Source organism: Bidens hawaiensis, unplaced genomic scaffold, assembly GCF_021521415.1.
Source record: "Bidens hawaiensis isolate Kalapana, Puna unplaced genomic scaffold, B.hawaiensis_p1.1 tig00027321_1, whole genome shotgun sequence".
NCBI classification, from domain to species: domain Eukaryota; kingdom Viridiplantae; phylum Streptophyta; class Magnoliopsida; order Asterales; family Asteraceae; genus Bidens; species Bidens hawaiensis.
The window spans coordinates 2221-27326 of record NW_027494417.1 but is presented as its reverse complement, the minus strand read 5'-3'; the positions used below and the strand labels follow the sequence as shown (position 1 = coordinate 27326).

The following is a 25106-nucleotide window of genomic DNA, read 5'->3' as shown; positions in this document are numbered from 1 at the left end:
CTTTCAACAAACTAACAAGTATCCCTGAATCTCTAAACCAAAAAACAAAATTTTAAGACCAAGTAAATTAATCTATATATTCATTTCAGCCAACAAGTACAAAATTATACCCACTAGTAATAGCATCCAGTTGAATACAATTCAGGATCCAAAACTGTTTGCAATCTTTGCCCAAGCCAATAATTTTGGTACACACTTAACAAACAATTCTACCGGTTTTAGACCTTTAATGTTACCCAAAAAAAACTTACTTTATAAAAACATTTTGAACACCATTTGAAACTTTTGACCAAAAAATGCATGAACTTTTGACTACTTAAATATCTCCCAAGTCTTGAGTCACCTTTGAAGATGGCAATGAAGGTTCATCCGGTGTTGAAGATGGCAATGAAGGTTCATCCGGGGTTGAAGAAGATGGCAATGAAGATTCATTTGGTGTTTCGGGGACATTGCTAGCCATTGGGTTAGAATTCTTTTCCCTAAGATCGTCTAGTTTGTCAACGAGGCCCTGCACACGACGCACCTGGTGCAAAAATTCAAAATCTTGAGAAATAAAACTAAAATAGGTTTCAAATCAATAACAACATAATAACTAACCTCCAGCTTTCTTTGTATTCTCCCTTCTCCTTCACAATCAATTCCATCTAACTTTAGCAACTGCCTCATTAGCATCTCGGTTAAAAATATAAAATCTTTATCCGCAATTTGAGTCTCGGAACAAACAACCGTTTCTAAACTAACAACCTGCAATATATAACCAAATCAGTTTATTTGGTTAAAAATAAAGTGGTTTGACTTTTCAAACCAATCAACTACATGTGATGAAAGGGTAGGGTCAAAATCGACTCGGGTTGACCTGTCAATGTTTTCATTCGTTCTAAATTTAATACACAAATAATGTATAATATTATAGATGAAACTTTAAAGATAATAATATCTATTTTGTTTGAATAAATTTATTTAAGCAGCTAAAAACATTAACACTTTACTGAGTTTGACCCAGGTCGGTTTTCAAAGAAAATGAACCAAACACCCTTAATAGTGAAAATGATTACTATTATTACTATTTTATTACCTCATAACATGTATTCAGTTACATTAATAAGAATTAGATATGAATAGTAATTAACTTTCAAGGGCATTTTGTCAATTTGTTTAAAAAAGACTCAAAACGGAAAAAAAAATTCATTAAACTTCATTGACCACAACAGTACAAAAAGAATTTTAGCCCTTTAAGACATTAAGTATTTATAAAATCATAAATGTACAGATAAAAGTTTAATAGCAATAATATCTATTTTATTTGAATATATTTAGCCAAGCAGCTAAAAAAATTAATTCACTGGTGAGTTTGACTCGTGTCAATTGTAGGTATGACATTAAGAGTAGGCATGTAAAGGAACCAAACGTTCAGTGAAGGAAGTTTGTTTATGTTCATTGTTTTAATAAACGAATGAAGACGAACAAATTCGTTCATTCATTGACGTGCGTGAACATTCATTCCTTTATGCTCGTTTATGTCGTTTTACATTCATTTATGTCTGTCGATTTATATGTGTTTAAGTTCATTTGATTATGTTCATTTATATATTCAGTTAAAATTTTTAGACCCCCTACAGTTTGGTCTAGTTTTTCAAATTTCTTTGCCTGACAGATTGATGTTCCTGTTTAATTTTAATAGGTGTTAGCGCAGTTACGTTCGCTCATCTATATTTAGCTCTGTCTGTTCATTTATGTTTGTGAACCGTTCGTTAAGACTATTAACAAACAGAACATAAACAAACACGCTCAGTTTCTTAACGAACAAACACAAACAAGAAAATCACGTTCCTTTACATGTTCAGTTTATGTTCGATCGTTTCTTCGGTTATAGTTAAACGAACATAAACCCTCTCAGTTTCTTAACAAACGAACACAAACAAGAAAACATGTTCGCTTAATTGTTCATGTTCCATCATTTGTTCGGTTAAAGCTAAACGAGTGAACACGAACATGTCTAGTTCATTCGGTTTGTTTACAGGCCTAATTAAGTTGTTAAGTATATAAAATCATAAAATAGTGATATATTTGTGGACAGGCTAACCCAACCCGACCCATTTTGACTGGCCTAAAATCAGACCGGTCAAACTGTCATCAATTAAATAAAATGAGATACCTGTTCTTCAAACTGATTGTTTTCCTCTCTTACTAAATAAACAGCTTCAAGCCCTCTTGATACCTTAACTTCCTCAACATTTTCCTTAACTTCCTCAACGTGTTCCTTAACTTCTTCAATGTGTTCCTTAACTTCTTCAACTGTTTCAAGATCTTTGACCTTTGTAGGTGTATTTTCAATTAATATCACTTTTGCATTGTCCTTCACACCTGCAACTTGCAAGCTTTCATGGTCATCATTTTCTTTTCCTCTGAATAACACGTTTTGCACCTCAGGGTCTAAACCAGTTGCTTTTGCAATCACTTGTTTCAAATCGGCTTCATTAAGAAAAAAGTATTTGATAAGTTTAAGAAGTTGACTCTGATCACTTGTTCAGTTAAAAATTAAACAAACGAACACGAACATGCTCCGTTCGGTTCATGTACATGGCTAGAAACATCAGCAAAAGAACCGTAAAAGGCCTATTAGCTATCATAATACCCAGTATGCAAAATTTTCTTTAGGGGTCCATGGCTTCATTTATACAGAATTACAGATATCAGTAGCCTTAGAGAGTGAAATCTCTTAAAAAGTGACGATCACCTAAAACTAAAGGTCGCATTTTCGACCCGTTCACTTGTAAATTATTGAATCTTGTTTATGTATGTACAATTACTTGACAACCAATAACCATAATACATCTAAATATGCTTCTCAATTGCACCAAGTGATATGAGATTATGAAACAACTAAGAGTCAAATACCAAACCACACTGCTAATTGTATATTAGATCATTAGTATCAGAGTTTAATCGTGTAGGATTAACTGGTCGACCAATGTAATCATAATAACCTTAAGCAAGTTAGGGATGCACACTGCATAAGTTAGTTTCTTGAAACCTTAACTGCTATCAGATAAACTGGGCATTCTTATCATTCGGTTGCTCTCCGGTTCATCTCTTATAAAATTTCATACTAAGTTGTTGTCTTAAATTCAGAGTTTTATCCGATTAAAGTATTTGGAAAACTACGAAATAAGTTTTAATCTGGAAGTTTCCATACGACTCTCTAAAAATCCAAGTGAAAGTTCCCAAAATCCCCAACAAAAGCTTGTCTAATTACTCTTTGTGTAATATCTAATCGCGATTCCTTTGAAATCTCTTAGAACATACCAATCTCATAAAGCTCCAATACAGTAAATGTTACCTAATAATATGACACATTATAACTTCTTCAGTGTTACGTGTCAAACAAGTCACTTGGTCTAAGTTGTGTGTTTATATTATTAGGTAACATTAACCTACCTAATCCACTGAAATTAGAATCACACTCTTCTGAGTTAAATAAGCTTAATTAGGTCATAGTCAACATTAAATTAGTTTAATTAGGTCAAAGAGCATAACAGTAAGTAAACAATCAGGATGATAAATCAAGGTTATTAACACAGAGAGATATATATGTTATGAGTAGTAGTGGTAGGATTATAAACAAGTGAAGTGAATTGAATTGTACCGAAAGTGGATTGAGATGTGGTATAGACGTCGAAATCGTTGGAGCCATAAGACACTTTGATCTTGATGTTACCGCCACCGCCGTCTTCAACGGTGGTGGCGGCGGCTACTCCTCCGTCGTCTTCCATCGTGTTAAAGTTAAAGCGGCAGAGGTGTGTGTGGACGAAGGAGATGGATGTAAAATTGTAATTCTAAATTCAAATGATGTTAAATAGATATTATTAATTTTTGTATGACCGCCCGACTAAAAAACTAGATTAATTTCATTTTTGGAATACTAAAATAATAAATAAAAACCTTCTATTTGTAGGGGTTCTTTCTTCTTAATACTAAAGGTAAAGACACCCGGTGCATTGTTTCGGGCTGGTAAAGAAAATAACTTTGTCGACGTTCAAATACAACAAATTATTTAAATTATTTAAAAAAACACACATTGAGGGCGTGAACGGACGTGAATTCAACCGATATCGGCAATGGTGGCATTAAAAGAGTCGTTCATTGCGGCCGTAAACCGAGGCGAATTCGAGATAAAATACAACAAATTAACATATTTAAGAAAAATAAAAATGTATCATGATGAACCAATAAAACAAAACCAAGTGCATAAAAAATTAATAGGACCGTGTGCTTTATTTAAGAACGGACCAGTATGGACTATTTCGACAATAAATTGGCTAACACCAAAGTTCAATATTATCAATATATATAGATAATATATAATAGGTTATGGCAAATTTTGTTAGTAGTGGAGAAAAAACCATTGATTGATGATCAATCGTGTTATAATCATCTAGCAACAGAAGATTATAAGATAAGAAAAGAAGAAGAAAAAACGATAAGCCTAAAAGCAGGATTCGAACATGGGCAGCCACAAGAAGAAAGACTTACGAAAAAGATAATCACCAACTTATTAGACACAAATATACTTTCTTATCATACATATATTATAAATAGCGACAAAGGTAGCTTTTAAAAAACTGTGTCGCCAACCACCGACGTTTACCTTATGTTATAATTATGTAACACTCGTAATTTCTTTTGAAGTAGATACCTTTGTATAGTCTTGTACATCTGTATAGTCGATATCAAAGTCATTATTCGAGAGATCCAAGTATCTCTTGATGCCTGGACTTGAACATGTAAAGTAATCAAGTCTATAAATGCCAACAATGGGCAGCTGCACGTAAAAAGGTAATATTTATGTTTTAAATTATCTTAGGATCTCTCTTTATCTTTTCAACTGCTTGATATGCATGATAAAAATTCAAATGTGATAATTACATGAAACATTTAGAACACAAGCAATGTTGTTAAGATCATACCAGATAGGCTGATTGAATTGGTCTGATTGGGATTCGGTCCATCGATCGGTCCGGTTTCATGCAGTTCGTTTGGTTTTCAGAAAACGGTTAGTCCCAACCGGAAAACCGGACCGGTTTAAGAAAATTTGTTTGGCCGGTCCGACGGTTAAACCGTTGCCCGTCCGGTTCGGTGTCCCTAGTTATGAAAACATTGCATATAAGTAAAGTAAACAACTAATCACACTTTATGAACGTTATTAGCAATTTTCAATTATTTTTCAGGTTTTGAACTCGGCTTGTGATTGATTATGTGAAGATTGTATCTTTGTAGGATTAAGGTATAGTTAGAACACGTTTAGCCAAAGGAGGTTAATATATCCACATCCTTAACTACTTATAAAATATTTAAGAATTTACACTCTACTTTAATTGGTAAATAGTTTCCCTTGAGAGCCAATTACATGTATAAATATCCAGAAAATCTTATGGATCTACGATAAATTTCACGTCATCATCAAGTGGCGGTAAGTCGGTAACAAAGTTACTCCTTTTAGTTTTTCACATTCGATAAAAAATAAAAAATAAAAGTCGGTCACAATTTCAATATATAATCAGAATATAACATAGTTTTGGTTATTAACGTAACCAAACCCAGCCTAGGGCTGATTTATTCGAATCGTTACACACATATTTTGGGGGCCGACGATCAACAATATCTTCTTCTTCCTCAATTCACATCATCATCAACTTCATTAAGGTATGTTATCCGTTGCTTCTAATTAATTACACGCCTTATTATAGTTATTTATGAATGCATATGTGTCTCATGCGAGGGTTTATTATGTTATCTATGTATTCAATTTGGAGTCTAGGGTTTTTAACTGTTCGTAAAAAAAACCTGTAATTGTGCTATAATAGAGCAATTTAACCTAAAAGATTTAATATTGCTCTATTCGGTTATCGGTTCGGTTTTTGATTCAACCCAAATTAAACTACCCTAGATTCTAGGTTTAATAATCTTTTAAGTATTGTATATGTGTCTTGTCCTAAGAAACTGGTATAAAAATTAAGTATCTGCTTGTAAGCCTATAAATGAACAAACGAACAAACACCAACAGGAACAAGTACTTCTGTTTATCTGTTTGCTCTTGTATGTGGTCATTTAGAATATTGACGAAAGAACATGAACAGCTGAACACGTTTGATTTCTTAACGAAAAAGAACTTCCGTTTGCTTTAGATGAATACTTTAGGTGGCGTTAAGTTACTTAAAACTGTGAAATAAAATATATGCTTAAATCTTCACATTGAGAATAAAGTCCTGTTGAATGGTTTGTTTCAGCAGATTGTAAAAGTCAGTTAATTTTTGAACAAGATTACCAAATTTTAGAGTATAGAATATTAACATATAATATTTAATCATATTGCAGGTTTGTTTATTGAGTAACCATGGATGAAGACCAAGAAATGGAGCGATTTGGGATGGAGAACGATTATGAAGATGGTAAATGGATCGATGGGGAGTTTTATTATGGGAAACGCAAAGAAAAGAAACGTCACCAAACCAAAGATGACGCGTTGTACGGTGTTTTTGATTACAGTGACAATGATTCAGAAGGTGGGTCCCGCAAGAATAAAAGAAAGAAAGACTTCTAAAGCACAAGATTATTCCAAGCCGTTAAATTTTGTATCGAAAGGCGTTGTGATGCCAACTGAAGAAATCAACCAAAACTCTAAAGAAAAGTATGAGAAGGATGATCAGGTCAATGAAGACAATGGGAGCATGCCTGGATTGGGTTTTGGTGCCTCGGGTTCAGCCCGTTCTGGTCTCGGGCTTGGTTTCGGGTCAAAGAATGCCAGCAATGCTAAAGAAGAAGTTAACGAGACAAGTGAAGACTTTCTTCCTACAGCATTTGGTAAACAATTCAAGGAGCGGGTGCGTCAAAGGCGTGAGGAGATGAGTAAAGCAAAAGTAAATGAGAGTTCATCTCGAGTGCGTTCGGAAAAGCGAGAATCGAAAATTGATGGAAATATCGGTGGTTTTGAGAACCACACGAAAGGGATCGGGGCAAAATTACTTGAGAAAATGGGATATAAAGGAGGCGGTCTCGGGAAAAACGCTCAAGGTATTGTTGCTCCGATTGAAGCAAAGTTACGTCCCAAAAACATGGGAATGGGGTATAACGAGTATAAAGAAGCGGTTAATGTGCCTATATTACAAGAATCACTAGATCAGAATAAGGGTTTACCTCAGCCTATTTCTGTAAGTCAACCAACAGAGAAGATGTGGTTAAAGCAAGGTCGGTCAAAGAAGAAGAAGAAAGATTATGTAACAGCGGAGGAATTGCTGATTAAGAAACAAGAACAGGGGTTGGATGTGGTGCAGAAAGTGTTTGATATGCGGGGCCCGCAAGTTCGAGTGTTGACCAATCTTGATAATTTGAATGCTGAAGAGAAATCACGGGAGAATGATGTCCCGATGCCCGAACTCCAACATAACGTGAGGTTAATTGTTGATCTTGCTGAGCTGGATATTCAAAAAATTGACCGTGATTTAAGAATGGAACGCGAGACGGTTGTCACGTTGCAAAAAGAAAAAGAACAGTTGAAAACTGATGCTAACCGACAAAAGAAACAACTCGATAACATGGAAGAGATTGTTGAGGTGGTGGAACAGTTAGGTCTTGAGAGTCAAACGGGCAAGTTGACTTTAGACTTACTCGCTAAATCGGTTGGTAATTTACAAAAACGGTTTCCTGACGAGTACAAACTCGCTAGCTTATCAACAATTGCATGCTCTTATGCTTTACCTCTGTTCTTTAGAGAGTTTCAAGGGTGGGACCCGTTAACCAACCCAGAAGGCCATTTAAACGTGGTATCGGTTTGGAAAGATCTGTTACAAGGAGACGAGATTTTCGACTCGCCATACACTCAGCTTTTTATGGAAGTCGTTTTTCCGGCAGTAAGAATATCGAGCACGAACACGTGGCAAGCGCGAGACCCGGAACCGTTGTTAAAGTTTCTTGATTCGTGGGAACAGTTAATGCCTCATCAGGTGCTGCAAACAATACTGGATAATATAGTTATGCCTAAATTGTCGGCTGCCGTGAACTCGTGGGACCCTACTCGTGAACAAATCGCTATACACAAATGGGTTCATCCGTGGCTACCATTATTAGGGCAAAAGCTCGATACCTTTTATCCGACTATACGAAACCGGTTGGAAAGTGTTCTTCATGTTTGGCACCCGAGTGATGTGTCGGCTTACACTATTTTATCACCTTGGAGGCCGGTTTTTGATCCGGTAAGCTGGGAACAGATAATGGTTCGATCCATTATTCCTAAACTGTTGGCTGTGATGCACGAGTTTCAAGTCAACCTGGCTGACCAAAAGCTTGACCCGTTTTACTGGGTGTTGACTTGGGTCAACGTCATTCCAGTTCATCACGTGCTCCATATTATGGACGTCTTTTTCAACAAATGGCAGGAGGTTTTGTATCAATGGCTATGCTCAAAACCCGATTTTCAAGAGGTGTATAACTGGTTTATGGGGTGGAGAAATCTTATACCCGCTGAACTGGCGTCTAACGAGCATATACGGGCCAGGTTACACGCAGGTCTGGATATGATGAACCAGGCAGCTGAAGGGGTGGATGTAGTTCAACCGGGCGTGAGAGAGAATATTAACTATTTGAGGGCACGTGAACAACGGCGGTTTCCGGCGGCTGCACAGGCGGCAAATGTGGTGGATGATGGCAGTGTTGATTTGAGTTTGAAAGAAGTTATTGAGGTCCATGCGCAGGAGAATTATGTTTTGTTTAAACCGAAACCGGGGAGGATGCAAGACGGGCATCAAGTTTATGGGTTCGGGAATATTAGTATTATTATAGATTCGCTAAATCAGAAGGTGTTTGCTCAAGTTGAAGACCGATGGTCCCTTGTGTCACTTGAACAGTTAGTGAAGTTGGAGAAGAATTATGTGGTGAGAAGGCGGTGAGTTTTGAAGATTTAGAGAACTGAGAAGTATGGAATGTTATTTGTTGACTTGTTGCTTTGCAGTTTGTTTTGTATGGAGTTATCTTTTAATATGTTTAAAAGAACTTTTTTAGCATTGTACTTGTAGACTGTTAAGGGTAGTGGAGGATAATATCGGGTTGAACCCGGATTGAAACAAAAAACGTGCCAAAAGCAAACCTGGTAGCATTAGAGTTGGGCTGCCAGTCGGTTTCGGGTAGGACCAAAACTAGTTTGGTGCCCAAAATTGCGTTGAGCCGGTGGTGGTTATGAGTTGGGATGGAATTTTTACAGCTGTTATTGAAAAAAAATATTTACTGTTTGGTTTTGAGCTAGACAGAAACCGTTTGGTGATGAACAGATTAAAAATGATGATGCAATGTTGGTGGGTGAGACTAAATACAGTGTTCATACAAGTATGTTAAACATGCTTTGTTTTTGTATATATAAATATCAAAACAACAATTAACCAACGACTGTCATTGTCTTAATGGTATGCATTTCACACCGCAATTTCTTTTAAGGGGGTGTTTGGTACAGAGAATTGGGGGGTGAGAAATGGAAATGGAAACAATTCTCTTGTTTGTTTACGAAAGAAAGAGGTGAGAAATGGAAATAAATCATTTTCATTTCCCTGATTTTTTCTCTCTAAAAAAGCAGAGAAATCATTTCTCTAGGTTTCATTTCTCACTTCCATTCTCTTCCTTTTCACTTCTATCACCAGCTTCCTCCTTCAGAGCACCGCAACCCAAAACAAGGTATGGTTCAAATTTCCGATTAACAGATCCATAAGCATTCAATTCATATATATCAGCTTCCATTTCACTTTATTATTATTAATCGTACGAACTGGGTTTTGAGATGTTGAGTTCTGTGTAGTTTGTCTGTGCTTGCTGTATCAAGTTGGTTTTTCTTCCATCTGTGTGTACCCACCGCTTTCCCACAAAACCTTAATCATAATCAGAAATGCTCTTTTTCTCTCCCTCTATGTGCGATGTGATGGTCGTTTGTCGCCCCTGTTTGCCTACTGTTGTCGGGTTCAATTTCTGAACCCTAGGTGACGGTGGTGTGGTGGCCTGGTTAGGGTTTCTGATGTAAAGCCCCGTGACTGACGGCTGTGGGTCTTGTTTGCTGTTTGTTAAACCCTCACGGTGGCTAGCGGCCATGTTCAACAATAATTTTGTTTGGTTCTATAATTATATTTTCAGCTAATTTGCTTCTATAAATCTATAATTTTAGTAATAGCTACCATTATGTTGCTTCAAGGTCACTAATGATCTGAAAACAATCTGTTATACATAGTTGTGTGATGTGTCATCCCTTATTTTGCTATGATCTGTTATATATAGTTTTGTGATGATTCATTATGTTGACAAATGAATATTCATGTAGACGTCTGGTAGTAGCATGTGAAGATCCTTGATTACATATGGTGATGGCAAAGTTTCAAAAGCTTGTGAGATATTTGCTTACCGTCATATTTAATTAGAATTTCTGGATAACAGGTGGATCTAAGCTAGTGGGATTGAACAGGCCAATACACTTTTGACATTACCAGGCTTGTGAGTAATATCTTAAATATCACATTAGTTAATTTGGTTGAAATTATGATTAGTTGTGGTAATTGATAATTAGTGACTTGGGAGAAGCGGACTCAGTTTGTCCACCTCTTGGTAACACATCTTTTAAAACACTGTGAGTACTTGAATTTTTCATACTAATGAAGTATTGCCAGTTTATTCTTTTTATTTATTTTAAATTTTATACTGTTAGGATCTTAAAGCGTATAGGGACCATAAGAATAGGGCTTCTAGGCCTAGACTTCAGCCCCCTACAACCGACTTAGCACACTGCACACCACAGTTCCGTTGTTTTACCAGTTGAAAAATGACCATGAGATGATCATTTTTTTATGTTATTTTTCATGTAAGGACACTCTAAAACCTGCATTTTGATCTATGTGTTGAAGCATATGGCACATTCTTATATTTAGTTTTAGTTTTGTCTCATGAAAATATATTATATACATAAATTGTTATATTTAGTTTTCTTTTGTCTCATGGAGGTAACTTAAATATATACAGGGGATCCTGCAGGGTTATAGATGAAGCAGCATAAGGGTGGGGGCACACTCTTCTACAAGACTCCACAGATAAAGAACTACACAAACTGAATAAATGTTTGCAGAAAGAAGTGTGACATTTTTTTTAAATTTCTACTTTTATAAATGTTATTAATATACACATTTTGTCAGATATGATATTATGACTCTTAAGCAACATTTTGGGATGAAAATAATGAAACTTGAGAGAACGAAAAACTGAAAGTAAAGGTAAATTTATATATAAGCACACAATCAGTTTTGTTATTTGTTTTTTTTACAGTTATTGATATTATTGTTTTCAACTTTGATTATAGATGCAGAAAGAGAGAGACTGATTGCAGACTAAAACTAAAAATCTTTCACTTACTAAAGATGGGTAACAAGCGTATCTTTGTTTCACTCTGTTTATTAAGCTTACATGTTTGCTGAACTTTTACAAATGGCAGCCAACCCCCTTAATTGCTGCTGTAATGACAGACAAGAAACTGGACATGTCATAAGAAAGTGGAGGAGGAGGCGGAGGCGATGGCGATTGATTGATATTGCTGAGTTGAGTTGGAAGCCCAATGTCAAGAGAAGAATAATGATTTAGATGATGCCGAGATCAATTGTTAAGTTGCAAGAATAGTAAGTCACTTTTTTATATAATAAAATTGTTTTCATTTATATCATGTCTTCAACTGGTTTATATTATGCTAATAGTTATTTTATTTTTGGTTAATCTTTTGTAGAAAAAGGCAAGAAAAGGATTTGAAATCTCTTGGATAAATAGGTGATGAGTACTTGCTGTTTTACAGATTTGAAGAATGTAGAAAGTTGTTTATTTGGATCTTAGATCTATCTTGAGCTAATAAAAAAAATTCTTCTTTTCTTGATGACTCAGGTGAGATCAAGTTTGAAGATTACCTTAATTACGTCTTAATGACCAGTCAGTGATAGCCGATGGCCATGAAGATGAAGATGGAAAAGACTAAAATGGTGAAGAAAGAGGGCAACACAAAGAAAGATAGTATGACATTATTACATTAAACAACCCGTCCACCGGAGCCGTCCACCGGACGGGTATAAAACTAGTTATTGCTGGTTCAAGAAAAATAAATGGGAAACACATCTGATCTCTTCTTTTACAGGTAATTAGTATGCCGTTTTAACTATCAATGTGGATAAACTGTTAATGTTTGGTAGTATTAGTATATTTCTACTTTCTTATGGATGAATGTTGGCACATTCTGTATCATATTGCAGTTAACTTTCTGTTACCAAGGATGTAATAAAAATATATGATTTTGGATCTGCACGAGCATTCGTTCACAACCACCTTACAGCGAGTATGTTTCAGCATGCTGGTGAGTTATCAATCATCATTTTTAATAAATTTTACATGCAAATAACTTGTTACCAGATTATCTTTGTGCTAGCTAGTGAAATATATTTTGTTACCTGGTCCTGTTAGTTACTTAGTGGAAACAAATTATTACCTATTGATGGAATTTGTGAAGAATGATCGACTTTTGTGGCAAACTTCATATTCCGGTGAAATTTTGTATTGACATTGATATTAATTTTGAGATGTTTGTAATTTGTATTTTATGAAATATTGTATGAAATGTATTGTAATGTTCAATGTATTTATTTTATTATATATTTTGAGACATTAATTGTCATTTAATGTGAAAATTAGTAATTCATCCAAAAAAATTATTATTATAAAACACCTAAAAACATGACACGCAAATGGGCGTAAAAAATGCATGTAAAAGACGTGTCATAAATGAGTGTCAAAAACAGATGACACACAAATGCACGTCAACTTTTCTTTATGACATGGCCTTCCTTGAAATCTCTGTACTACCAAACAAGAGAAATGATTCTCAGCTATATTTCTCTACTGAAATCTCTGTACTACCAAACAGAACAGTCAATTCTCATTCTCCAGACCAATTCCCTTTCTCTGCAATTCCATTTCTCTATTCCATTTCTTTACAATTCCATTCTCTGTACCAAACACCCCCTTAGTTCCTTATTTAGTTAATCAGTTTCCACTCACACATTGCACTTTCTAGTGTTTTTAAATTCTTTTATATAGATTTTGCCTGGTTTTATGCTTTGGGTTGCTTTTGGCAAATTTTATGTTTGGATTAAAGTTTCATGACCTCTTATGCTAGTAATTATTAATAAATTGAGTTCCGTGTATCTTTTTATTATCTAAAGTTTTGAGAGCTAATTAAAATTGTACTGTAGTAAGTATTATACGAATACAAATTGTACTGTAGTAAGTATTATATGAATACGCACATCTAGTGATTCCATGTGCCAAGAACATTTAAAAACTAAGTTCTTTAATCAAGCTATAGTTTCGATTCTTTGGATTTGAAGATTCTTTCTTGATAAAATTGATCAAGATTTATGCTCCATCAAGGAAAATAATATAAGGATTTATTCCATACGTACCTAAGTTTTTGGTTTTGATTTTGATCAACTTCTCTCATTTTTGATGTCAACTAAATGGTCTATCATTACTTCTTTAGAATTGCAAACCCTTCGAAGATTTATCGCAATAGATAATCTACAAAGTGAATTGTTTCACATCTAATCGAACCAAGTAAATAACATTTATATAATCGCTTCTATGGAAAACTAAGCGGAATCGGCTATTTTTTTTACCTGTATTCTCCTTAATAATTTGTTATAAGTGAAATATGCATCATTCCTATTTCTATATCATGTATTTGAAACTTGCTTACTATTTGGTGACAATTTTTCACAAATTTAATCTAATATTTTGAGAAAACTAAAAAGAAAACAATAAAGTTAAAAATCTAAGATTTTAAGAAAACTATTTATGAAGTTCAAAAGGAGTAAAAATTAAATGTAAGCTAAAATTGAGCAAGCAAAATAAAGATAATAAATAATATGGTCCTATATTACACACTTTTCAATGAAACGTAACATTTTTAGTTTTGTACGGGTATATACTAGGCTATAAACGAATCGAATTCAACCGAATAAGGCATTGTTCATGTTAGACCATTAATGTTCATTTTAGACCATTAAGCTTTTATCAGACAAGCGAACAGTTCATGAACACCTAACCGAAAAAAATATCTTGTTCGTTAATAATTCACGAACACAATGAACACAAACAATGTCTTATTTGATTTGGCTCACTGAGAATGGTAGTGACAATGGTTCGGTCAGGTTACCAAGTTTGTGTTGCTTTTTTTTTTCCTAACATTTATATTCATATGTTAATTTACATTTAAATCAATCACATAAAACTTATATATATTTTTGTTTTATAGTTAATAATTTTTCTTAAATCTATTAGAAAAGTCACTAAAAATATAAAAACCTTTAATTAACGAACATAAACGGACTTAAACGAATACCTTATCGAACACGAACACAACCTCCATTCGTGTTTGTTCATTTAGTTAATCGAAAAGAGTTCTTTGTTCATATTTGTTCATTTGTTAAACGAACACAACCTCCATTCGTGTTTGTTCATTTAGTTAATCGAAATGAACTTCCCACCGAATGAAAGCTGAAGGGACCATATATGTAAGTCTCTCAAAGTAATTTGATCTTGGCGCCTGATTTCAATTTGGGCTGGAAGTTTGATACTGCTCAACGGAAACGATGAAATCGCAAATGCCACAGTGATGATCATATCGTTTCTGGTACGCTTACATACACAAGGTTTCTAATCGCATATCAATGTTGCTGTAATTTGTTTCACTGGACTCGTACGCCGGTATGAGAGTGTTTCTTATGGTTGCCTACCAACTGTTCGATGAAATTCCTGAATGAAGGTAATAGTTGTTTTATTATAATCTTAAGTTAAATTTAGCTCAAGAATCATATATAACATGTTAAATCCTGTAAAACTGATTAGTTTGATTGAACAAACTCACCTTCAAATATTTGATCAGAAAATATATAAAAAATCGCATCTCTAGTTTTAGTATGATTCCTCATTTTCTTGCTTCAAGATTTCACATTCAAAATATCCGTATATATATACACATTGAGAAATCTAAACAATAAATTTAAATATTAAAACTCACGTTTGGTGAATGAGACTCTGCTTCTGATGAACGGATCGATGAAAAAGTGATAATGGTTTACTTCGGTCAAAACATGTGCATTTCGTATCGTGAATGGCTTTCGTTCTATGGTAGTCAAGTTTGGTACAAAACACGCAGTACCTTCCTTTTGAATAGTCAACTTCTGATTCAAATTCATTTTCGTCTGAGCTTTCATCGCTGTCTAGTATTTGTTTTTCATCCTCTTTATCTTCTTCAAATAAACCACAGGGCGCATAATGGATATCGAGAGGCAAACATATCAGGTTTACGAGTTCGTTAGTGTACTTATCCCAAAAGTGTCTCCATTTCCTGAACAACATAAGAGTCCCTAAAACAACGGCTGCACCTGACCCGAATCCCACCCCGGTGAATATGAACTGCCAGTCATATGTACTCTTTGATTTTTGATCTTCTGGCACATTTTCTGCTCCAGGAACGTTTGAACCAGGGCAGGTTCTGCTCAATGGAAAACCACACAATCCCGTGTTTCCTAAATAGGAATTATTTTCAAAAGTCTGAAGTTGTCTCCCTGTTGGGATTATTCCTGTCAACTGATTGTTGGACAAATTTAAGGTAGAAAGAAATGTAAGACCTGCGATCGAATATGGGATCTTTCCTGTTAAGTTGTTCCATGACATATCTAATGATCCTAACTGACTCAAATTTCCAATAGTTGACGGAATGGAGCCTGTGAACTCGTTATGTGATACATTGAGAATACACAATGCTTTGAGTTGGCCAATCGTGCTTGGTATTTCCCCTGAAAAGTGATTTTCTGAGATATCAATGGATGTGAACAGTGTCAAGATTTTCACTAACTCCATCTCGAGTCCTTTGAAGGTCACTGTAACTGTATCTTGATAGTAGATATTGCTAAGCTGCAACACATCGAAGCTAAGGTGCTTCTTACTTGGTGGGTCTCCATTATCATTGCTCATCATTGCACCCCATTGCAAGAAACGTTTTTTGGGATGACCCCACTTAATTTATTGGAAGCTATATCAAGAATCTGAAGCTTTGACCGATTATAATGTTGGTTTTGTAGACAACCAATGGAGCCATGGAGCTTGTTGGATCTCAGAACAAGGACACGCAAGTTAGTATTGTTACCCAAAGAACATGGATAGGTGTCGTTTATGATGTTCTTTCCGAGGTTTAACACCTCTAGCATCTTACAGTTGACCAAAGATTCTGGAATCTTCCCTTCTATACCATTCCAATGCAGATCTAGAGTGTTCAACTGGCAGTTTCTAGGAAATGTATCCTTAATTTGACCAGTAAGACTATTATTTCCCAGGTTTAGTACCCCAAGATGACTGCTGCCTGATTCAATCAAACAGTTCTTTATGCTTCCTTTTGACAGATCTAGAACCTTTAGGTAGAAGCATTGCATATGCTTTCCGGGATCACTCCAGTGAGTGAACTGTTAGAAACCGAGAAGAATAGTGCAAAACTTAGGTTTCTTCCAATGCTTTCTGGGAGTGAGGAATTAAAAAGATTGTTTGAATAGTCAATGAGCGCAGCAGTTTTTGGTGGAATTGGAATCAGCCCACTGAGATTATTGGAATGCAGGTCGAGTACATTAAGATTGGGAAAATAATAGGGCTCTTGGAGATCGGTTAAACGGTTATGAGAAAGGTTCATATAAGAAAGACTTCCATTTCCAACTTCCCATATCCAAGTTAGTATCTGTCCTTCAATCATGTTGTTTGAAAGATCAAGATAGTTCAATCTTGTTTGGTTTCTTAGATTAGGGAACTTACGAAGTTTGCAAGAAGCCAACTTTAAAGTTGAGAACTTGGGGAGGTGAGAAACAAGATTGATATCATCACTCGTTATAATCGACAAATTGTTGAATGAAAGATCAAGAGTTGTTAGGTTTTTCAAACGATCTTGAAACTCTATGGTTCTTATAGTCCCATTTAGTTTATTCGATGATAATAAAAGAACACTAAGCTTTCCAAGTTCAACGAAAGATCTCGGAATTTCTCCTTCCAGTTTGTTACTACTCAAATCAAGTGTATCCAATGAGGATGGATTAGTGAAGTTAGCAAGTAAGCCATCAAAATTATTATTGGAAAGCTTTATTTGTTGCACTTTTTGCAAGGAGAACAAAGATGAAGGTATACTTCCATTAAAATCATTAAATCCTAAATCCACATAAACGAGATTCTGAAGATCTTGAAAGTGAGTTGAAGGAATGATACCCGATAAACGGTTCCGCGACAAATCAACATGGGTAAGGTTCTTTCACTTCTGAAACGATGGAATTTGCCCATTAAAACTGGAGGGTCTTTTCTGGAAATGTCCCAATCAAGTTACAAGAACCAAGATTCACCACTGTCAGATTCTTGAAATTTGCAAAGAAATCTGGAACTGAAGAACCTAAGTTGTTGAGAGTCAGCCGAATTACAGAAAGAGACTGTAGTTTCTGAAGGGAATCATCTAAAGGGCCTGAAAGTTTACAGTTTGACAAGCTTAAAACTTCTAAATCAGGTAAAGACGAGGACAAACTGGCACCAATCAAGTTTTTGTGATGAAATATTCACATTATCTAGATAAAGACATCTTAACTTCGTGAGGTTTTGAACAAGCGTGTTTAGATTCGGGTTTTGAAGTTTTAATGAACGATTTCCGTATGAGAAAAGTGAAGAAAGATCAAGAACTTCTAGACTATCGAGCTGCGATAGTTCTTCAGGAATCTGACCCGAAAAACCTGAATTCGATAGGTTTAAATAAAATAAACTTGCTAAACTGCCAAATTTTGAAGGAATCTGTGTGAAATGGAAGTTATTCACAGAAAGATTCACGCTTTCAAGATTCTTTAAGTTGAAAAGAACGCTGGAATCGTCGATTCCAGCTGATATCGCTTCGTTGCTTAAATCTAGCCCGATAATCTGACCGCTTTGGCTGCAAGTGACACCTTCCCACTTGCAACAATCTGTAGCATTTGGGTTCCAATAAACCAGCTTTGTTGAATTAGAATAATTGAACTGCAGTGTGTTCTTCAACTGTATCAAGATCGATTGCTGGTCCTTTTGACATATACCAGAAACTGGTAGCGAGATAAGGTAAAAGGGTATGAAGAAAATGTGAAAACAGAGGTGGGTGTTCATTGGATTCTTGAAGTTCAAGACACCCGTATAATGTTTATAAAAAGAGATGAAATTAAACTCATCAACTGGAATAGCTTTCTGGATTTGATCCAGAAGTTTTGTGTGAAGTGCTTTTTCGGTTACTAATTAGGACAAGAGAACATAGAGAGAGAAAACAAAAGTCCCAGGTTTTTGTAGCGTATTTATTGGGTGTGGTTGACATATACCTGTTTTGTTTACCAAGTCTTTTGTGTTGACTACACTATTCTTGATATATCTCTTCATTATAGATACTTTTCTTTAAGAAAAAATGTGGGCATTCAATGTCAAGGGATATGAATATTTAGATGACTATTCCGAAATTTATCCTTCAACTCTGTTAACAAATAGTCAAGTATTAATGAGAAGATTCATGATGGAAAAATTCATCATTGATGATATAAAGTCCTTGTTTAAAAACAGATCGAGGCATAAGTCTACCGTTTGGTATAACTGGTGTAAGTTCAGTCGATGTAGCAGAGTTTTGCTGTTCCCTTTGGTTTGGAGGGGCTGTTGTTGGTTTGTGTGAATAAGGTTTAAAGATTGAAAAAAAAGTATTGTCGGGTAATTCCTACACACAGCAACACCGAATAGCCTTGTCATACGTAGCGTGGTCTCTTTGCGACAAAACTCCAACGTGAGAATAATATTTGTGTTTGTGTAGTCTACAGAGATGACTAAATACCCCGACTAAGTTCACAAATAGTTAGTTTGTTGGTCTATAGTTTGTTGAGGCGCATCGGTATGCTACATATGATAATCATTAGACCTTTGATGTTTATCGTTGATTTTTTTGTATGTATATACATACTTGTATTTTAAACAAATTTAATAATTTATATAGTAAAAATGAGTTAGTGGCAATCTTGTGTTCTTCAAAAGAATTTGTCTTATATTTCAGGTGTATAGAAGCGTGGAATGTTTTTTTATTACATGATTTGAAACGTAAACTGGAGTTATTGAATATTATTATTAATAATAATAACAATGATATAATTAATATACGCGTATTTTGACTTTTTGGAATTATAAGCATCCGCTTCTGTGAATATATTATTCTGATTTTCATTTTCAATAATAAATATTACATAATAATTCCGAGAATAAATCTGTGGTTAATTTAAGGATTAATAAGGGTGTTTAAAAAACTAAAAAGAAAAGTAATACCTTTAATTTTGCAGAACACGAAATTTGATATTCGAAATCAAATCAGGACAAATAATAACAAACAGAAAGGGAATGTATAAAAAATACGCACGGTTTTATTATGTTTCATTTTTTTTGGTTAATACCAAGGTTTTGGTGTTTATTTTCGTCTCCACTTGTTTTGTCAAGAAAGTTGTAATAAAACGTTTTCAAGTACTTCAATTTCTTTAGTCAAGCTTGCTGAATATTATTTTGAGTTATTCGAGCTCAATCTTTACATCCATGTGGCTTGTATAGGAAAACTTGTCAAAGTTAACGAATAGAATTTTGATAGTCATGTAATGTAGGGTCGCTTAGAGCATTCTCATTCTATCCTCTAAAATTATGTGAGGAGAGTTCGCAAATTATAGAGTGGGGTTTTAAGTGGTTATGAGTGTAACTTATAGGCTGTAGAGAGAAAATGCAGTAATTTTTTTTATAAATTTGCTTATATTATTTTTTAATATTTGTTGGATTGGTTGTGAGTAGAGGAGCTTGAAAAATGTAATAATAAAAATATAAAAAAAATATTATTTAATTGAACAAAAAAGAGAAATATAGTATTTTTAGTGTAAGTATAAAGATAGTCGCTTAGAGCATTCTCATTCTATCCTCTAAAATTATGTGAGGAGAGTTTGCAAATTATAGAGTGGGGTTTTAAGTGGTTATGAGTGTAACTTATAGGCTGTAGAGAGAAAATGCAGTAATTTTTTTTATAAATTTGCTTATATTATTTTTTAATATTTGTTGGATTGGTTGTGAGTAGAGGAGCTTGAAAAATGTAATGATAAAAATATAAAAAAAATATTATTTAATTGAACAAAAAAGAGAAATATAGTATTTTTAGTGTAAGTATAAAGATAGGTATGATGAATAGGTTACCGTCACTTCTTTAAAGCATCCATTTTTTTAAATAAAACAATAGGGTGTTCATTGTTCATTTTGGGATTTGTGACCTACATATATGCATATACATAGCATATTTGCATATACATAGATGATTTATTAATTATAGGATCGAAATCAAGTTTTGTTTTTTGTTTTTGTTCTAGACCAAGAGGGCCATGAATTTATCAATGTTTTGGGTCTCAAAAAGTTTGAGCCGACCCTGCAATGATGAGTCCAACTAGATGTAGGGCTGTCATAACATATCGGACACAATACGATGACCTGTTTTGTTAAATACGAACACGACGCGATAACTAATCGTGTCATTTTTTTCCAAACACGAACACAAACCTGTTTAGTAACAGGTTAACCTGTTAAGACCTGTTAAGAGTGTAACACCCACCAAACATCCATATCAAAAATGTCAACCTTTAAAAGTTAAAAGGATAAAAAGTAATAGCCAACATAAGTTAATGGGCGTAAATATATCTTATGCATGTTCTCGAGATATAAATCAAACATTTCAATTTATATATAAAAGAAAAACATTAATCTAGCGTTTAAAAAAAATGATAAGTGAAGTTTGATTTATGAAATATCTAAACAACCGTTAATATTATTACATTAATCATCCTTTTATGTCTAAAGGATGAATAAATATAACTATTATGTACTACTAGTATAAATGTTTCCTATTTAAAATAGCACATGCATGACAAGAATCTTCCTGACATGGAAAGTCTTTGAAACTATTATTCTTAAACAATACACTATCATTAGTATCACAAACATTATTACAATATGATATACGTTTTAACCCCTACACATAATAGTTTGGACAACATAACAAAATTTAAGTGTCCACTTATCCTTCATGTTTACACCTCATAACATGTTTTAACACCTGTTAACTTGATAACCACCAAACTATATATAAATACACACATGTTACAATCAACTTACCATTTTTCTCCATAACACAATCTGGTTACCACAATTTTGAGTAATAATAGAAAGGGGGTTTGTTGTCACCAAACTATAGTGATGATAACATTTAGTTACCTCAAACCAACCAAGAGGAGTGGTGATCACGAGTAGTTATGTTCCCGGTGGCGGCAGTAGAGAAACATGGTTGTGTCAAAACATTTAATCCCGACGAGCCACTTGAAAACCGTCTTAGTATATTTTAAAATTAGAGAGACCAAAATGAAGTTTTGAGTTTTGGAACTCGTCGCGCTACCCGATGAGCAAAGTATGAGCCCTTCGCGATACGCTATGGAGCTTCACAAAACCCGATATTTGGGCGGTGTCGTGCTGCGCGATGAACCGACCCCTCTCCCCGTCGCAATACACAACATAACCTCCACGGAAAAATGACGTGTGTCCAAGCACATGGCAAGCCTACATCAAGGCTAATGGGCGGCGTCGCACTACGCGTAGAAGTTCTGTCGAGTTATTTCTTCAACACCGATGGCATTACATTTGATAAACGAGCCATCCCGAGACGACCCGACGCCCCGCCTCGAAGTGCGTGCCGACAAGTTTTGAAGACCGGTGAACCTCGTTTTACGTGAAGGAAGGTGTTGATCAAGACTCTCGATATACATGCCAACGTCGAAGTGCTGCTCGTGAGTTTAGAAAATAATAAGGTGAACAAGGTAGGCATAATGCCCGAATAAAATAATAATAAAATATTAAAAAGGCTTAAAACCTAAAGTCGAGTAAATACTCGATGGCTCGATAAATAAAAGAATAAATAAAAAAAGAAAAGAAAGAAATACAAATGTATATTCAAATACATGTGTAGATATGTTTATAAATCTTTGTTATAAATATTATTTAAGTATAATGAGTATAATTAAATAATAAATAAGAAAGATATACGTTTTTTAAAGAAGAAGAAATGTAGGGTTTTATAAATAAGATATCTATAGGTTATCTTATAAAGAAAGATATTCAAACTAAAAGTTTAAAAGAAAAAGAAAGAGATTACTTTGTAAACTAAAGGTTTTAAAGTAAATTGAGGTGGCGATTATAAAACTAAGACTAAAGGTCTTAAGCCGGATTGTATATCCGACTAACAAAAAGTTATACTCGTACTATAGGTGCGAGATAGCAAGGGAAAGACCCACGGACGGTGTTTGAAGCCATCCCAAACAAAAGGTGAATATGCCTCACTTTTATAAACTCGTTTTCAAACAATCAAACGTGTTATGTGTAAAACTTTACATGAGGCTACGTGTCTCTAAAAACATTGTAAATAAGAGTATAAGCCTAGCCCTCAGGCTGTAGTATACGTTTGTCTGGATCCTTACATATGTGGAACGCGGTGGGCACATCGCACCACGCTTGGTCACGACCTCCAGCCACGATGGGCCGGACCTAAGTTACGTCCGAGTGAGACTGACCATGTGTATATTTATGGTACCTAAGTTATGTCGAAACGCTGCGGTGTTTTGCTGAGGTGACCTAGTGTAGAGACTCGAGTTTATGATGATTGTTTAACTTAATTATTCATAAGCCAAGATGGGCCGAGACTTACGTGGTCTCGAGGGGTGATTAAGTAAAGAAAAATATTTTTAGCGTCAGCGTATTCACCAGCATGTCGCTGACGTATTTTCTAACATTTCAGGAAATTAAAGTATCAAGAATCGGAGCCATTCATGAAGTGGATGTTCGCAAGGTAGAGATGGCTCATTGTTTTAAATTATTAAAACAACATGATTTAAAGAAAGAATTATAAAACAAATATTTGGGTATTTATTACCCGAGAAGCTTTTTCAAACAAAAGAAATTATATTTATTAATAATGATTTCAAAAGTATATAAATATTTTATAATAAATATTTTTAAAAGTCTTCCGCTAAAAACAAACTCTGATAAAAGATATATTAATATTTTATTATAAACAATGCTTTATTTCAAAATATAATAATAATTTTTAAAGACTTCCGTTAAACTCTGATATATTTACAAAATCGGTACCCACTGTTGGTCACACGCCTAAGCCCTAAGTCGGGGTGTGACAGGTTGGTATCAGAGCTATCGATCTTAGCGAATTAGGTATTCAGTTATACCTAGGCTTTGATCAAGTGATAAATAGAAATTTTTATTACAAAATTTTATGAGTTTAGTGAAGGTTTAAATAATATCAAAATTTTAAAGATTGATATATAAAAAGAATTAGGGATAAGAAAACAAGTACGGATAAAATAGAATAGTTCAACTTCTATATTAAGTCCTATCTAATTTCCGACAAATTATAGTTACTCTTATCGACTTCGCGATCACCAAGAGATCGATTGTGCGAACCAAGTAAGGTATTTGTCTGGATCTTAACCTATACCGATATAACGGTCAATAAACAAACCTAGTGGTATTTTGTTATAGAATCCGTTAAAGAGAAATAAAATAAAATAATAAAGCGGTCAATCTAAGAAGAAGAAAAGATTGATGTACCTAAATCTACAATAGACTTATGTATAGACAACTGGCGGTTCGACATATCATCTACGTGAGTGGAACCCAACATGATTTGAACTATGGCTTACCTAATCGCTCTGGAAAACATAAAAATTGGAAAGTCCGATCCAAATATATATATAAATAAATGACAATCAAAATTTTCCACAATATATATATTCTATCTGAAATCAAGCATATGCCTAATAATTGCATATCATTACTTAGTGCTAAAGTTATTCTTGTCCATTTCCTTGAATGGGTATTTATCGATTTAATTCTTATTAATAAGCTAAATAGTCTATCGAGGCAGATTAAAGAGTAAATCTGGTAACCGATGTAAATTTATGATAAGAAATATTTAGAATATAAAGTAGTCATGAGGAGGTGTGCATGAGGGCTTCTTCTTTGGGGTGTAAAGCTGGAGAGATACCTTTTTCTATTTGGGGATTAAGGTTGGAGCTAACATGAATAGAATGGCAATTGGGACCCGGTAGTGGAAGTATTCAGAAAGAGATTGTCTAAATGGAAAGCAACGACATTGTCTATTGGAGGACGGGTTACGATTATCAAGTCGGTACTGGAGAGTTTACCAAGTTATTACTTTTCTCTATTCAAAGCACCGGTTAAAGTGATTAAAGTGTTGGAATCTTTTATTAAAAATTTCTGTGGGGGAGTACAAGCGAGGCAAAGAAAGTCCATTGGGTTGCATGGGATAAAGTTACACGTTCGAAAACGACGGAGGTCTAGGTTATCTAAACTAGATGTTTGTAACGAAGCCTTACTGTTGAAATGGATATGGAGATATAAAACCGAGCCGCATGCGCTGTGGAGGAAAGTAGTCGATGTGTTACATGGGTCTATCAGAAGTTGGGGGATCGTTCCAGTTATCAAACGGTTCACGGGGGTGTGGAAGAACTTGGTAACAAGTAGTTGTAAGCTCAAAGTGGACGGTGTGGGAGTTCAAAATCTATTGCGGGGATCGGTCGGCAAAGGTGATGCAATTCGGTTCTGGTTGGACTTGTGGATATGCCAAGAACCTTTAAAAAACAAATTCCCAAATCTGTTTAGTCTTGAAAAAAAGTAAATGTTGTTTTGTGATAGATCGCCTTGGAAACAGTAATGGGGATAAGCCAGGGCGGTGGGAATGGAGTAGAGAGATAGAAACGGAGGTGGAACACCAAGAACTCACAGATTGTCTTAATTTGTTGGGTGGAATTCGGAGGTCTAACGAAGAGGATAAATGGAAGTGGAACTTGGAGGATGAAACAAGCTTTTCGGTGGCT

General features: G+C 34.7%; 1 protein-coding gene and 2 pseudogenes across 2 annotated transcripts; 1 reads left to right on the top strand and 2 right to left on the bottom strand.

Annotated features, from left to right (window-relative positions):
• Positions 1-63: 63 nt before the first annotated feature.
• Positions 64-3915, bottom strand: LOC143575234 (BAG family molecular chaperone regulator 4-like). Its single transcript, XM_077059658.1, has 4 exons — positions 3647-3915; positions 2156-2472; positions 598-744; positions 64-523 (listed from the first exon to the last, which is right to left on the bottom strand). The coding sequence occupies exons 1-4, from the start codon at positions 3771-3773 to the stop codon at positions 317-319; spliced, it is 798 nt and encodes a 265-aa protein (XP_076915773.1). The 5' UTR covers positions 3774-3915; the 3' UTR covers positions 64-316.
• A 1666-nt stretch (positions 3916-5581) lies between these two features.
• On the top strand, positions 5582-9318 carry LOC143575233 (septin and tuftelin-interacting protein 1 homolog 1 pseudogene; annotated as a pseudogene). Its single transcript, XR_013142730.1, has 2 exons — positions 5582-5703; positions 6376-9318. The product of XR_013142730.1 is annotated as a septin and tuftelin-interacting protein 1 homolog 1 pseudogene (transcript).
• A 5794-nt stretch (positions 9319-15112) lies between these two features.
• LOC143575232 (receptor-like protein 41) lies at positions 15113-18663 on the bottom strand (annotated as a pseudogene).
• Between the last annotated feature and the right edge of the window lie 6443 nt (positions 18664-25106).

Excerpts from the sequence above, each read along its gene's own strand:
- LOC143575234 (XM_077059658.1), bottom strand. The coding sequence starts at position 3,773 with ATGGAAGACGACGGAGGAGTAGCCGCCGCCACCACCGTTGAAGACGGC. Across the intron at positions 2,473-3,646 it reads CACATCTCAATCCACTTTCG|CCGATTTGAAACAAGTGATT; the intron begins GTACAATTCAAT and ends TTCTTAATGAAG. Across the intron at positions 524-597 it reads GAATACAAAGAAAGCTGGAG|GTGCGTCGTGTGCAGGGCCT; the intron begins GTTAGTTATTAT and ends TTTTTGCACCAG.